At 37.9% G+C, this 14,271-nt stretch overlaps 2 protein-coding genes and 1 pseudogene across 5 annotated transcripts; 1 reads left to right on the top strand and 2 right to left on the bottom strand.

The window, feature by feature from the left end:
• Window positions 1-681: 681 nt before the first annotated feature.
• On the top strand, window positions 682-4,363 carry LOC110414553 (serine carboxypeptidase-like 40). Its single transcript, XM_021425824.1, has 7 exons — window positions 682-1,271; window positions 2,129-2,236; window positions 2,319-2,593; window positions 2,847-3,110; window positions 3,392-3,603; window positions 3,684-3,789; window positions 4,021-4,363. Exons 1-7 carry the CDS (start codon window positions 902-904, stop codon window positions 4,177-4,179), a joined length of 1,494 nt encoding a protein of 497 aa, XP_021281499.1. The 5' UTR covers window positions 682-901; the 3' UTR covers window positions 4,180-4,363.
• A 15-nt stretch (window positions 4,364-4,378) lies between these two features.
• LOC110414543 (putative disease resistance RPP13-like protein 1) lies at window positions 4,379-11,392 on the bottom strand. Of its 4 annotated transcripts, none has more exons than XM_021425805.2 (4): window positions 11,286-11,392; window positions 5,150-10,609; window positions 4,996-5,056; window positions 4,379-4,865 (listed from the first exon to the last, which is right to left on the bottom strand). In XM_021425805.2, the coding sequence occupies exon 2, from the start codon at window positions 9,549-9,551 to the stop codon at window positions 5,205-5,207; it is 4,347 nt and encodes a 1,448-aa protein (XP_021281480.1). In that variant the 5' UTR covers window positions 9,552-10,609; window positions 11,286-11,392; the 3' UTR covers window positions 4,379-4,865; window positions 4,996-5,056; window positions 5,150-5,204. The 4 variants fall into 4 exon arrangements, with proteins under 4 accessions (XP_021281480.1, XP_021281483.1, XP_021281481.1 ...); XM_021425808.2 differs by lacking the exon at window positions 11,286-11,392 and having other exon boundaries at window positions 5,150-7,030; window positions 7,142-9,909; XM_021425806.1 differs by lacking the exon at window positions 11,286-11,392 and having other exon boundaries at window positions 5,150-9,658; window positions 9,828-9,906.
• An 88-nt stretch (window positions 11,393-11,480) lies between these two features.
• Window positions 11,481-13,594, bottom strand: LOC110413238 (putative disease resistance protein At3g14460; annotated as a pseudogene).
• Window positions 13,595-14,271: the final 677 nt, after the last annotated feature.

Genomic DNA, 14,271 nt, shown 5'->3' with positions numbered 1-14,271 from the left:
TTCACCTAAATTACAAACCATATACTTATTATGAAGAAAGGTTATTGATTAAAGTTGCAAGTTTGTAGCAATAGATTATTGTGAGGAATTTTTTATTCAAATTAATCATGGTCTTCCATGTTCTTGAGCAACATGAAACATAAAAATTAAGACTTGCATGTGTCATTGGATTGACCCAAAATTTTTCTCTAATTACCCTCACATGGCATAACATGATGGCATGTTGCCTCATGCCATGGTTGGGATGAGATTATGGCATTGCACAAACAAAAAAAATGTTTGAATATTTTCCATAATAATAAATGTGAAACACAATTCCACGTTGTAAAAAGAATTTATAATGGATTAAAACGTAAATGATTATAGATGGGTTTTCTAAACCTTGATTGGTCTTGAAATTAATTAAATTAATAATATAAACAGATAACTATGCTTGGTGAGAACAATCTTCTGTAATTATTCCTATTACTATGTTTATCTCTATAATTATCTCTGTAAATAGTTGTGTATATCCCTATTACTATGTTTATTATCTCTGTAAATAGTTGTGTATATCCCTGTAGTTATCCCTATGCTTATGTCTATCTTTATATTTATCTCTATTGATAGCAATTATCTCTACTTGTACTTATGTCTATAAATAGACCCTCCTCTGTACTCTCCAAAATTAAACAACAACTTTGAAGCCATTTTATTATTTTCCAACCCCAAGAGGAAGAATTTGAGTCCTGGAAGCTTAGCTAGCTGCCTCCCTTGCTGGTGGTTGGAAATCATATTTGCATTTAAAACAATTATTCTTCGCAAATTTGATCCAAAAGCAGCCAATTTTGGTTCCCAAAACTACCAGCTCCACCCTTCTTTTTCTTCCTGTCATTGTCTTTTTTCCACAGGAAGAAACACAATGGAGAAGAACTCTTTTATCCTTGTTGCTTTCTTCCTCATGCTTTCATGTATGGTAGCTCCAAGTCATGGCAAGAAGCAAGCAGAAGCTCTCAGCCATCTTTACAGGACCAAGATGAAGGGAAGTTCCGGCATTGTTACGAGTCTTTTCGAGCCAATTCACTCCATAAGCAAGGACAGTGTTCATCCACAGGAGGGAATGAAAGAGAAAGACAGGATTGAAAAGTTGCCTGGACAACCTGACGTCCAATTTTCACAGTATGGCGGCTATGTAACAGTTGATAAATCAGTAGGTCGTGCGCTGTATTACTATTTCGCTGAAGCTCAGCATTCTAAGGACTCTTTGCCTCTTCTTCTTTGGCTCAACGGAGGTACTTGAATCTCCTTTTCCCCATTGCAATTCCAAAGGAAAAATAAACTTCATTGATCTAAAACGTTTATCCTCCATGAATTTGTTCTTTGTTCTCTGTTTTTCATTTTTTTTTGGATGAATTCTGGTTTTTGTGGTTGTGATGAAGATATCCCACAAATCCCAGAAATCTTATCTGATCATTTTTTACATCTCCATTATTGGTTAACCAGTTTACTTGGGCTGCTTCTCTTTCACTCGCTTTCTGTTCTTATCATGAGGCCACACTTCTTACGTTTGGAACTAATTATTAATAAAGTACACTACTATTTAATCATGACATCTGAAAATATTTCTTAATTTATGAAACCAAAATAATAATAATAATAATAATTAGTTTCTGTTTAAATTTAAATTGTTGAAATACTATTGCAATAATCATTGTAAAAATTTTAATTACAAGTTGTTGTAGATGCATGATGCACCTTTATCTTCTTGTCCTGTTTGTCACCACTTTTTGCGGGATGGCAGTCTCTCTGAAATCCCAGAATTCACTCCCAGGGGAGGATTTCTCGGAATGCATGTTCTGCCAGTTCAATCCTTTTGAAATACAGAAAAAAGCCCATACCTAAGAAGCCTCGTAGTCAACAGAGTGTGTCTCTATATGTTATTACCATAATCATTCTGTTTTTCTAGAATCTCCCAATTGGTTCAATGAGGTAATTGATGTTCAAGGTTCTTTAATGATTAAATTAATGGGGTTTAACTTGTAAACTTGGCATCAGAAATCTGACATTTTTAAGCAGAAGAAAAATCATTTCAATCCGACTTTGTTCTTAATGAACCTCTAATCTGGTTTTGGTGTACTTTCACTGTCAGGACCGGGTTGTTCATCTCTAGCTTATGGAGCAATGCAAGAGCTTGGACCCTTTAGAGTTCATAGCACTGGAAAAACACTTTACAGAAATAGATACTCATGGAACTATGGTACAGTGATTCACTCTTTCAGGAAAAGCAATTCTTATCCAAAGTTGATCTTGCACATTAAAAGTTTGACATTTATTTTCAGCTGCAAATGTTTTGTTTCTTGAGTCTCCTGCTGGGGTGGGATTTTCATACTCCAACAGAACATCAGATTATAATGAGAGCGGTGACAACAAAACAGCTGCTGATAATTATGTGTTCTTGTTAAATTGGTTGGAGAGGTTTCCTGAGTACAAAGGCAGGGATTTTTACATATCTGGTGAAAGCTATGCGGGGCATTATGTCCCTCAACTTGCACATACCATTCTCCAACACAACCAGAAGGCTAACAAGACCCTTATCAACCTCAAAGGAATTATAGTATGTCTCTCTCTCTCTCTCTCTCTCTCTCTCTCTATTTATCTATCTATCATTGTCTGCCTGTCTTTTTTTCTATCTCTTTCGATCAATAATTGAATAAACTAGTGCCTGTGACACATAATTGGAGCTTAGACTAGATGACAATTTTTTTGCTTCTTCTCTCCAACATGAAGAAATGATTGAAACTTAGAAATTAAACTATGTGAGTTAGCCTCTTTCAATCAATAATTTGACCTCTTTATTCAAATTGCAGATTGGGAATGCTGTGATCAATGATGAAACTGATGTTAAAGGAATGTATGACTTCTTTGAGAGCCATGCTCTCATTTCAGAAGATACAGCATCCAGAATTAAAAAGCACTGTAATCTTTCATCCGAGGATACCACAAATTCCACCCGTGAGTGCATTGCAGCCGTTGATGAGGCGCACAGAGATACTTACAACCTTGATATTTACAATATCTATGGCCCATTATGCCACAATTCCAATCTCACAGCGCGGCCCAAGAAAACTTCGGTAAGTTAACGTCCCAACCCACACAAACCCTGGAACATTCTTCTGTAGTCTCACTAGGTTATCCTACCCAATCCAACAAATCTTGGGGATTGGCCCAGGTTGTTCAATCTCCTCTTTTGGGCTGGTAGTCCTGCAAGGACAGGATTCTAAATTCCTAACCTCTAATCCTGAAACAATTTTCATCCAAAATCCTACTAAGATAAGTGTATTATTTGCAATAATCAGGTTTGTTATATACCTTTAAAATGACAGTAACTTCTTGTTCTTCTGGCTGGTTGTAGGTGATGAATTTTGATCCATGCAGCGACAATTACGTATATGCTTATCTAAACAGGGCGGATGTTCAAGAAGCCCTCCATGCCAATGTGACAAAACTCGACCATGATTGGGAACCCTGCAGCGACTTGGTCGGAGAATGGCGAGATAGCCCTTCAACAATCATTCCCCTTCTGCAGGAGTTTATGGCTAACGGGCTCAGAGTATGGGTTTTCAGGTAACCCTTTTGCCATCTCAAATTGTTGCATCAAATGATGTAAGCCTTAGTTATGTCTTAATTTGTTGGATGTAATGCAGTGGTGATACAGATGGAAGAGTACCAGTTACTTCAACCCAGTACTCCATTAACAAGATGAAGCTTCCAGTAAAAACTAAGTGGCATCCATGGTACCTTGATGCAGAGGTAAAATTTTCTTTCTCTACCTTTTCTATGCTTGCTCCTTGATGTCTTCATCTTTCAGTTCCAATCTTCTCTTTTGCCATGAATCAGCTCTAGTTCCTGTCAAATCGCAACTCCTTGCCCATTATAGCACAGTCACCATATCAGTTGTTAAATTATGTTAATGTGATAGGTTTTAGCATCTTAAAAACCATTAATTGACTCAGTTGCTTTTGGTAACAATTTATGTGGCAGGTTGGCGGCTATACTCAGGTGTACAAGGGGGATTTAACATTTGCTACAGTAAGAGGGGCGGGGCACCAAGTGCCAAGCTACCAACCAAAGAGGGCTCTTTCACTGATCAAGCACTTTCTTACTGGGGCACCTCTGCCAGATACCTCAAGATACAATTAAATTTCCTCTAAATTTTTCAGATGTCTTTCATTGTTTCATCTATTTTCTTTGATTAGATTTTAGGAAAGGTGTTTATCCAATTGCCCAATGCTATTTTTTCAGTAAATGTATTCAACTCGGGAAAGAAAATATATACAAATTGTCACTTTAAATTATTCAATGAAATGCAGTTAGCTTGACTTTGATCGATCAAACGCAAAACTAGAATACAACCAATTTTATTAAAATAACTACTTTACATGGATAATAACCATGTGCAGTGAAAGCAATTCAAAATAAATGACAGTGTTACTTTTATCTTGAGATGTTTGGATTAGTGGATCAGATATGGAAGTATTTCCCTTCCGTATACCTTCTCTATTACCTTATTTCAAATACCTTATACTCAAGAACAAGTCTTATTAACCGTTATTCAAATGAATTCTAAAGGTTCTATATATATAGGGTTAACAAGAAGTTTTGGAATCTGTACAATCCCCTCCCTCTAGATGCATAAGCTCTGGCATACTCTTGGTTCTGGGTCTTATAAGAAAGGTGAGGCCAACAGTGCTTCCTAAAATCTCTTTGTTGCAATTTTCAATGATTAATTCAGAAAGAGATGGGTAAGCCATAGATGAACCTTCAAACCTTGGGAGATGATAAATGACTCCAATCAACTTCATGATCAACATGGTTATCCAAGAAATCTGTAAAACCAATTAAGCATAAGATAGGGTAAATTCATGATACAGTTGATTAAGATATAAAAAATCCATTCTGAAACTTTCAACAATAAAGCATATTGAGTAACCAGATTTGACAACTAAGAGAACATACATCAGTTGACTACACTGATTGCAGGGAGATTTTGATTTAATCTGCTTCTTACTCTTCCATCCTACATGCAGAGTGAGAAAGTCTATCATCAGTGAAAATAAAGAAGAAAGTGTTATGCTGACGAGAATGGTTTTGTATAATAAAATTGACGTACCATAGTTGCACTTCTACCAGAGAAAATCACAAACTAGCCGACCAAAGTCCAACCATTAATCATCTGTGATTTCTAGACGAGGGATGTGGGCTATCACAGGCCAATATGCCCCTTTCTCCTTCAAGCAATGTTGATTTAGAAGTTGACAATCCCTGATACAAAGTCTTCCAAGTGTTTCAGGTAAGCCTTCCTTTGGTAAGCGTTGAAGCTTAGGACACTCGACAATTTCTAGATCTTCAAGCAAGGTCAGATTATAGAGCCCCATGGACAGAGATTGCAAATTTTGAAGTCTTGAAATAAACATAGACACTAGAGATGTAGGAAGCAGGCACTTTTCATCTGGAAAGGTAACTGTATCTGGTCCACCAGCAATGCTCAATTCCCTGAGAAAGGCTAGACTGTGTAGGTTCCATTCTGACATGGGCTGCTTAAGATTTTGACAATCCCAGATTTCAAATACTGATAAATTAGGAGGCAAGCCACCTTTTGGAATGGACAGAAGACCAGGACACTCAGAAACTGATAGACATCGAAGAGAAGTGAGGCTTAGCATATGATCGGGTAGAGACATTAGACTGTCACATTTGTAGATGTCCAGTGTTCTCAGGTTCGGAAGATGCATGCCTGTTTCTGGGAAGTATCTCAAAGCAGGACATAAACCAAATTTTAATTCTGTCAGATGCGTCCCATTGTGCAGGTTCTCGGGCAAACTTATCAGATTTGCACAATTCCAGACATCGATGGACTCAAGCGATGCGTATTTGTGCAACATCCTATTAGAAAGGGGTTCCAATTTGGAGCAATTCCAAATCTTAAGATTTTTAAGGCTGGTAGGTAATCTGCCTTTGGGGAATGAAATTAGAGAAGGGCAAGCAACAATCTCCAAGATCTCAAGAAGAGATATGTTGCTTGCGCTATTATCAATCTGCATCAATCCCTCAGGTAGAGACATTAAATCTGTACAATACCGGATTCTAATACATTTAAGTGTGGTAGGTAACCTGCCTCTGGGAAAGCATGTGAGAGAATGACAATCTTCAATCTCCAATTCTTCAAGAGGACACCCGTTTATCTTACAATTAAGCATCATCATCCCACTGGGCAGAGACTTTAGAGCCTGACAATCTTTGAGCTTAAGATGTTTCAGTGTGTGTAGGAAACCTACCTCAGGAAAGAACACAAGATTTGGACATGACTCAATTTGCAAATCTTTGAGAGATGTGAGGGCAGGCATCATCCAAGGAGGCTTCCACACGCTACAAGAATTTAACAGTCTGAGGTCTTCAAGATTGCTAGACAAGCCTTGATCATTTTCACTCAATGACACAAATTGTGACTGGCCCTTAATTTTCAGACTTTCAAGGCAAGAAATATTCAACGAAATAGCACCCTTCTGCCATAATGATGTCAATCCAATGCAGTTGGAAATGACAAGAAATTTAAGTGCTCCTGGAAACTGTGCAATTTCATTTTGTACAAACTGAAGCTCTGGCATACTCTTGGCTCTGACTGTTGTTAAAGAGGTGATGCCAACAATGCTTCTGAGTAACTCTTCTTTGCAATCTTCCATATTTAATTCACAAAGTGATGGGAAACTCACAGATGAACCTTCTAAATTTGGACAATGCTTAATTACAAGTTTCATGAGGGAAAACACACGGCCAGGTAACTTTCCACACAACTTGGGACAATATTCGATCACAAGTTCCCGGAGACAAGGAAATTCTTCCCCTGAGTGTTCATTAACTTGATTAGGAGAAGACCAGCATCTCCATTCCAACATACTTTTAAACCTTAGAATTTCCAAGGATGGAAAGGGCTTAACAGAAGGAGAAATATGTCCATAAAACTCTAAACCCACCTTCTGGACTCTATCCATGCCTGCAATCGACAACATTTTGAGTGAGGGTAGTCTCCCAAGTGATGGAAGTGATATACTATTTCTACAATTACAGAGTTCTAGGTCCACTAAATTAGTCAATGAAGGCTCACCTAACCAAGATGGGAATATTGTACCACCATAGAACAGAATTCTAAGCTTCTCAAGAATTTTATGAGGCAGTAGCCTGTCAAGAACATGCATTTCAGCTTCCTCATTCTGGCAATCAAGGAACTCATGGCTCCATTGCAAACACAACCTAGTCAAGCCATACTTATCCTTTAGATTAGCTTTGCTAGCATCTTGAATATCCACAACATTTTCCAACCCAGAAATTGAAAGCTCCCCTCGCAGATGCAACAAGCCTCTTAATTCACTAACAGCAGATCCACTACCCCTGCCCACAATGAATTTGGACAAAATCTGAAGATTTTTCAAATTACCAATCCCTAATGGCATCTCCTGCAAACTATCAGTATCAGTAAGATCAAGAACACGAAGGTTCACTAAATTTTTAAAACCTTGTGGCAGCTTAGTAAGTTCCTTACATCCTTGCAGTATCAATGTTTGCAAATTGAGAAGAGAACCCACAGATTCAGGTAATTGTGTAATTCTACTGCGAGACAAATTAAGGTAGCGTAAATGCTTCAAATGACCAATGGAGTTTGGTAGCTCATTGATGCAATAACAACTTAAACATAGCACTCTTAAGCAACTTAACCTTCGCAGCATCTTTTGTAAGACATCACCAGCTAAATAACAACATGCTGACCAAGGTGATGTACAAATTGGTAATGCAGCTAAAGTTCGTAAATTCTTCATCCGATACAGGCCCTCAAATCTTTTTCTAATGTCATACTGGCGACGAGTGAATGACAAATAACGAACCTTTTCAGCAACTGTGCATAACTTATCACCCTCAACTATATCCATATCATCAAGACTTGAGCATATTTCATCAGAAACAGATTGAGCTAAATCATTTATGAGGTCATGCATCACATATCGTGCTTTGTTGCTGGTTGACTGTTGGAAAATTGATCGTGACAGTAACTCATTAAAATATTGAGAACCTAAGTCCTCCATCCGTGTCTTTCCTTTTAGCTGTTGTAAGAAACCCTCTGCCATCCATAGTAGGACCAACTCATCCTTGTCAAATTCATAGTCCTTTGGAAATATAGCACAATAACCAAAGCATCGTTTCAAATAGAAAGGAAGATGATGGTAGCTTAATCTCAGAGCTGGAAGTATGCCACTTCTTTCTTCTGGTAAATCCCATATCTTGCTCATCAGTATATCTTCCCATTCTTCTTGCGTTACTTTAGTGCGAAGGAGTCCTCCCAAGGTCTTTGCTGCAAGTGGCAACCCCTTGCACTTCCTCACTATTTGCTCACCGACCACTTTTAAATTTGGGTGTCCATCAAAATTTCTAGCTCGAAGAGCATGCCAGGTGAATAATGACAGACAAGCATCATCTGACAGTTCCTTCAAATGGTATGCCTCATTGTTAGCTGTGACAGCTGTGACTGCTGCAACTCTTTTATGCCGTGTTGTCACTAGTACTTTACTTCCAGGTGCCCCTGCTGCAAAGGGTTTGCATAGAACATCCCAATCTTCATAGTTCTCATTCCAGAGGTCATCTAAAATGATCAAAAATTTTCTCCCAGTCAACTTCTCCTTTAGCCACACTTGAAGTAAATTTAAATCCTGCGAATTGCCAATATCAGAATCAACAGCATGAAGCACTGTCTTTGTCACCCTAAGAACATCAAAATCCTCAGTGACACAAACCCAAGCTCTCAATTCAAATGAAGTCTCAATTCGCTCATCATGGTAAACTAACTGAGCAAGAGTAGTTTTACCTACTCCTGCCATACCTACAATTGAAACCACACCAATTTCACCTCTACCCATTTCACCACTATCCATCAACATGTCAACAATAGCATCCTTATCCCTTTCCCTACCATAGACATGAGGCTCATCAACGAGAGAACTGGTGGGCAGTCTCTGAAGCACTCTTTCAGGCCTCCCTCCACTAAACTCTACTAAATTCAAATCATTCTTCAGTGCAGCCAACTCATGCAATCTTGAAGTAATTTCTTGTATTTTGGAATTCATTTTGGCATTAAACTTAATACCATTTGGATTGAGAGCACTGCAACAAGTTGGGAGTATTACCTTCCATAACGTTCTGGTGCTCGCAGAAGGTTGAGCCAGCTCCAATAGTTTGCGCCGTGAAGACTCGGTGGCAAGTTCGTCAACAACATCTTCGGCATCAAAGGCAACATGTTGTAGATCCGTGAGCCAGAGTTTCACAGCACGACTCGTGGTTTGCTTTTCCTCAGCATCCTGAAGCAAGGCATTGATTTTAAGCAGCAGGTTCTTCCATTTCTTGATTTCGGCCCAAACTCGCTCCTCCCGCGAGAATTTAAGAAAGTCAGGTGAAGACAACGTTTCAAAGAGGGAGCGGAACAACGCAGATAGCATTACATCACTAACACTCGCCACAATAGCTTCCATCTTGTCTTCAAGCGAAAGCAGTGAACTTCTGGCGTTTCTTTTTTCGTCTTCTCTTGAATGCTAGCTCCTACTACTACCTTTCCATCACCAGAAACCGCAAACTCCAACTGCATAATTAAGATTTAAGATTAACATACGCCTGAGGGAGACCCGCTGCCGTCTTTAAACAAGAACAGTACTGATCCAGGCATAAGCTGAATCAGACTTGCAAATTTACCCAGAAAAAAAAATTCAAAGACAAACAGGAAAGGAACAAATTCGTTGTAATTTGAGAACCTTTTTTTGGTTTATTTTTCTTTTGCAGGTCTTCCTGAACGGGATGAAGGGCGGGTGAAGCCAACCAAGTGAACAGTGTGTTGGTGCAAACGTGGTTAAAATGAAATTTAAGGATTCGGTCAAATTGATTTTAAGATAAAACTTTTAATAAAATTTATTTCGTATTACCATTTGGTATGTAGAGGATAATTATATGTATAGTTTTTAATTTTAAAAATTCATCAACAGAAAAATAACTTAAATGAAGACGAACATGAAGATCCAAGTCCACAGTCTAACAGTAAATGTAACTCTTCTTTCCACAAGTTGTTGGAAAGTCAATCGCTCTTTCAAAAGTTTACGTCTTTGGATGCCTGGTAAACTAAGCTAATGACTAGAAAACACAATGAATCTCTCGTTCCACTAAACTAATCGATGAATTAAAAGAAACCCACAATTCATTGGACAAAGTTTTTGACTCCTAGTGACCATCATTTCAGTAATGGAGAATCGGGTTCCATCACTTCTGGTACATTGGTAGGTGGGTAGTGGTGGAATTTTAGCCATGATCATGATCATGCTCATCTCGTAACCTCAGCCCCTGCTTTCTTGTTTACTTTATTTAACAATGGTCGTCGTACCAATCGAATAGATTCTCTCTGCTGAGGTAGAAAAGTAATGGACAAGCTCCACTGCCGCCACATTTCGCCAATGGCGTGTCGGAAACCTTGGCCTTTTCTTTTCAAGCACTTTTGGAAACATGCGTTCTTCGCTGTACACCATGGTAACTTGGGAGCGTGGGGCTTAAAAGTCCAGAGATTGCACATGTTTTTCAGATAAGGAATAAAGTACGGAAAAGTAAGTTCACATGCTGTGTAAGAAACAAAAATCAATTATTCTTCATTTTTTTTTTTAGTATAGTGATTTTTTTCAATATTATCTCAATGTTAATAAATTATGTCAAAATACCCGTGTCAACTAGAAGTATCCAAACATTTTGTTTAATAGTAATTGCATAGATTTTTTATTTAAAGGATTAAATTCGAATTTTTTTAAATAAATATAATAAATAAGAGACATATATTTCTTAATTTAGTGACAAATTATCAATATTTATCTACATAAATAATTTGGGCTTTTAAGACCAAACCTATTCAGTGTGATTGGGCTTTAGAAGTTCAATTTCTCAAAAAATGGGCATCTCAAGGCCCATTTACCCTGCTTTCATTAGTTGTTATAGGAGACCGTCCAATTTCTCAAAACACTTTTACTATGCTGTTTATCTATTTCTTGTGTTGCATGGTAACCTTATCTTAGCAAATATCAACTATAGTCTATAGGCGTTAGCATATTGACATATGAACATCTCTATTTCTGGACATGCAATATGAAGTAATTTGTCAATATCATAATAAAGCAAAATGTAAATAAATTCCAACTAAAAACCAAACAAACAAGGGAGGTAAGCATCATGTTTACCGCAATGTCAGAGAGCCAACATTCTCTCCCTGTTGCATTCAGGTGTTGAACTAGCAAGCATGATCAAGGATCTTGTTAATAGAACCATTTGAGCTTACAACAAGGTTTGATGCAAAACCATGTGAAACAATCCGCAAAAGGCTTACTGGATACCATGCAAATTCAGTTTCTTTTCCATCATGGTTTACAACACCCTTCATCTTCTCCATCCTAACATAAAGTTAGTAGTCTCCCAAGCGATAGAAGTGACTTGCCCCTTTTGCAATCAGAGCGGTTTATGCCAACTATACTAGACAACCAAGGCTCACCTAACCAATGTGGAAATTTTGAACCACCATAGAACAAAATTCTAAGTCTCTTCAGATTGTCGTGAGGTTGTAGCATGTGCATAACATGTGCTTTATCTTCATCATTTTGGGAATCAAAAGAATTGCTACTCCATTGCAAATCTAGCCCATCAAGGCTGTCTTTATCTTTTAGAATAGCAGCTATAGTATCTTGAACATCCACCACATTTTCTAACCCCATAACTGAAAGCTCCCCTTGCAGTTGTGACAAGCCCTTCAATTCCTCAATACCAAACCCATTATCCTTTGCCACAAATATGAAGATTTTTCAAATGACCTATCCACTATGGCATCTCTTGTAAATTCTCAGTATCGAAAAGATTAAGAACATGAAGGTTAATTAGATTCACAATGCCTTGTGGCAACTTAGTAAGTTCCTTGCACCCTTGCAGTATTAATGTTTGTAAGTTGAAGAGAAAACCCACTGATTCAGGTAAACAATTAATTCTACTGTGAGATAAATTAAGATACTGTAAATGTTTCAAATGACCAACTGACTCTGGTAGCTTATCAATGAAATAACCTCACAATCTTAGTACTCTTAAGTGCCTTAGACTTGTTAGCAAGTCCTGTATGACAGGGTCACTTAAGTAGCAACAGGTTACCCAGGGCACTGTATAAGTTGGCAGTGCTATGAAAGTTCTTAATTTTTCCTGTCGACATAAGTTGCTAAATCTTTTTGAAACATCACAATGGTGACAAGTGAATGAGAAATGGCGCATCTTTTTTATGCTTCCACAGAATTTCCCATCTTGAAACCTATCCTCAATGTTAAAGCACAAGTCTCTAGAAACATACTGAGCTAGATCATTTATAAGATCATGCATCACAAATTGTGTTGCATTATCACTTACCTGTTGGAAAAATGATCTTGATAGCAATTCATTAAAATATTCAAAACCTAGGTCTTCCACTCACTTTGCTCCTTCCAAATGTTGCAAAAAACCTTCTGCCATCCACAGTTGAATCAACTCATCCTTGTGAAATTTATAGTTTTTAGGAAATATTGAACAATAAGCAAAGCATCGCTTCAAATGGGAAGGAAGGTGTTGGTAGCTCAACCTTATAGTTGGAGCAATGCCACTTACTTCTTCTGGTAAATCCCATATCCTGCTATTCATAATGGTTTCCCATTCAACTTGATTTACTTTGTTGTGCAGGAGTCCTCCCAGGGTCTTAGCAGTACACGGCAAACCATTGTATTTCCTCACTATTTCTTCAGCAATTACTTTTAAATTAAGGTAGCCATCAAAGCCTCTTAATCCAAGAGTATGCCAGGTGAACAAAGAGAAACTATCATCATTCGGCAATAGCTATAACTGGTATGACCCACAAGTAGTCATTATGGACGCAAGACCTTCACTTCGAGTTGTTGCAAGTATTTTACTTCCAATTGCCCCTGCTTGGAAGGGTCTACATAGAATATCCCATTACTCATTGTTCTCATTCCAAACTTCGTCTAAAACAATCAAGAACTTCTTCTCAGATAGTTTCTCCTTGAGGCTCACCTGGAGTAAATTTAAAACTCACAATTACAGTTCTCTTGAGTAGTAGCCTGCAGAACTGTCTTTGTCACCTTAACCATATCAAATTCTGCCGAAACATTAACCCAAACTCTCACTTGAAACTAACTTCCAACTCTTGCGTCATTGTAAACTACTTGAGTAAGAGTGGTTTTGCCTAGTCCTCCCATTCCCACAATTGCAACCACACTAATATTATCAACCCACTTCACCAATACTCTTCAAAAGCTGAATAACAGCTTTTTATCCTTTTCCCTACCATAAATATGAGATTCATTAACAAGAGAAGTAACGGGCAAACTCTGCTGTACCACCCTCTCACGCCTCCTTCCACAGTCCGACCCTAACTTCAAATTATTCTTCTTCTCAACCAAGCCTTGCAATCTTACAGTAATTTTTTCTATCTTAGACTCAATTTTGCGTCTGAAATTAGAATCAGTATTTGCATTGAAACCAATAAAACAATTCTGAGATAAAGTTCATAACTGCCTTAGAAATACTCACTGATAAGTCAGATTCTGCCATTATTTTGCTGCCCAAGGCCTCAGTGGCAAATTCATCAATACAAGCCTCAACATCGTATGCAAGGTCTCTTAAATCGGAGAGTCAGTGTTCAACTGGAAGCAATGTCTTTTGCCTTTTCTCCGCATTAGCAATCACGATATTGATGTCGTTTATGGGTTTAACCCACTTCTCGAATGCATAACAGGTTTGCTCTTGTCGTGCAAATTTGAGCATCTAAACTTGCAGGGAATTGAACATAGCAGAGAGCATAACTTGGTCGTGAAAAGCTGCCATGGAGCATGAACTGGAGATGAAGATACTGTGCACAAAGACTTTCTTGCCAGATTTTAGGATAGATGATTAAATCTGAATGCCAAGGTACATTCTAGTATATATCTGTTCAACCCCTTTGACTTAGTCCGCAAAAGGGTAGCTTCCATGAATGGCGCAAGTGACAAGACAGTGACCATTTTTACATTAATTGTTGTTTCGCTTTGTTCCATTTTTATTTACCTTGTCTTCATTTGTAACTTCAAAGAAAACATTTTTATTTTACTTAAAACATAAAGAAAAGAATTTTGTTGTGCTAATTCATCTCTTGATCGACTCGAC

Source organism: Theobroma umbraticum, unplaced genomic scaffold, assembly GCF_002168275.2.
Source record: "Theobroma umbraticum cultivar Fairchild unplaced genomic scaffold, ASM216827v3 scaffold_4.1, whole genome shotgun sequence".
NCBI classification, from domain to species: Eukaryota; Viridiplantae; Streptophyta; class Magnoliopsida; order Malvales; family Malvaceae; genus Theobroma; species Theobroma umbraticum.
The sequence above is the reverse complement of the archived record's forward strand: the minus strand, read 5'-3'. Positions and strand labels throughout refer to the sequence as shown.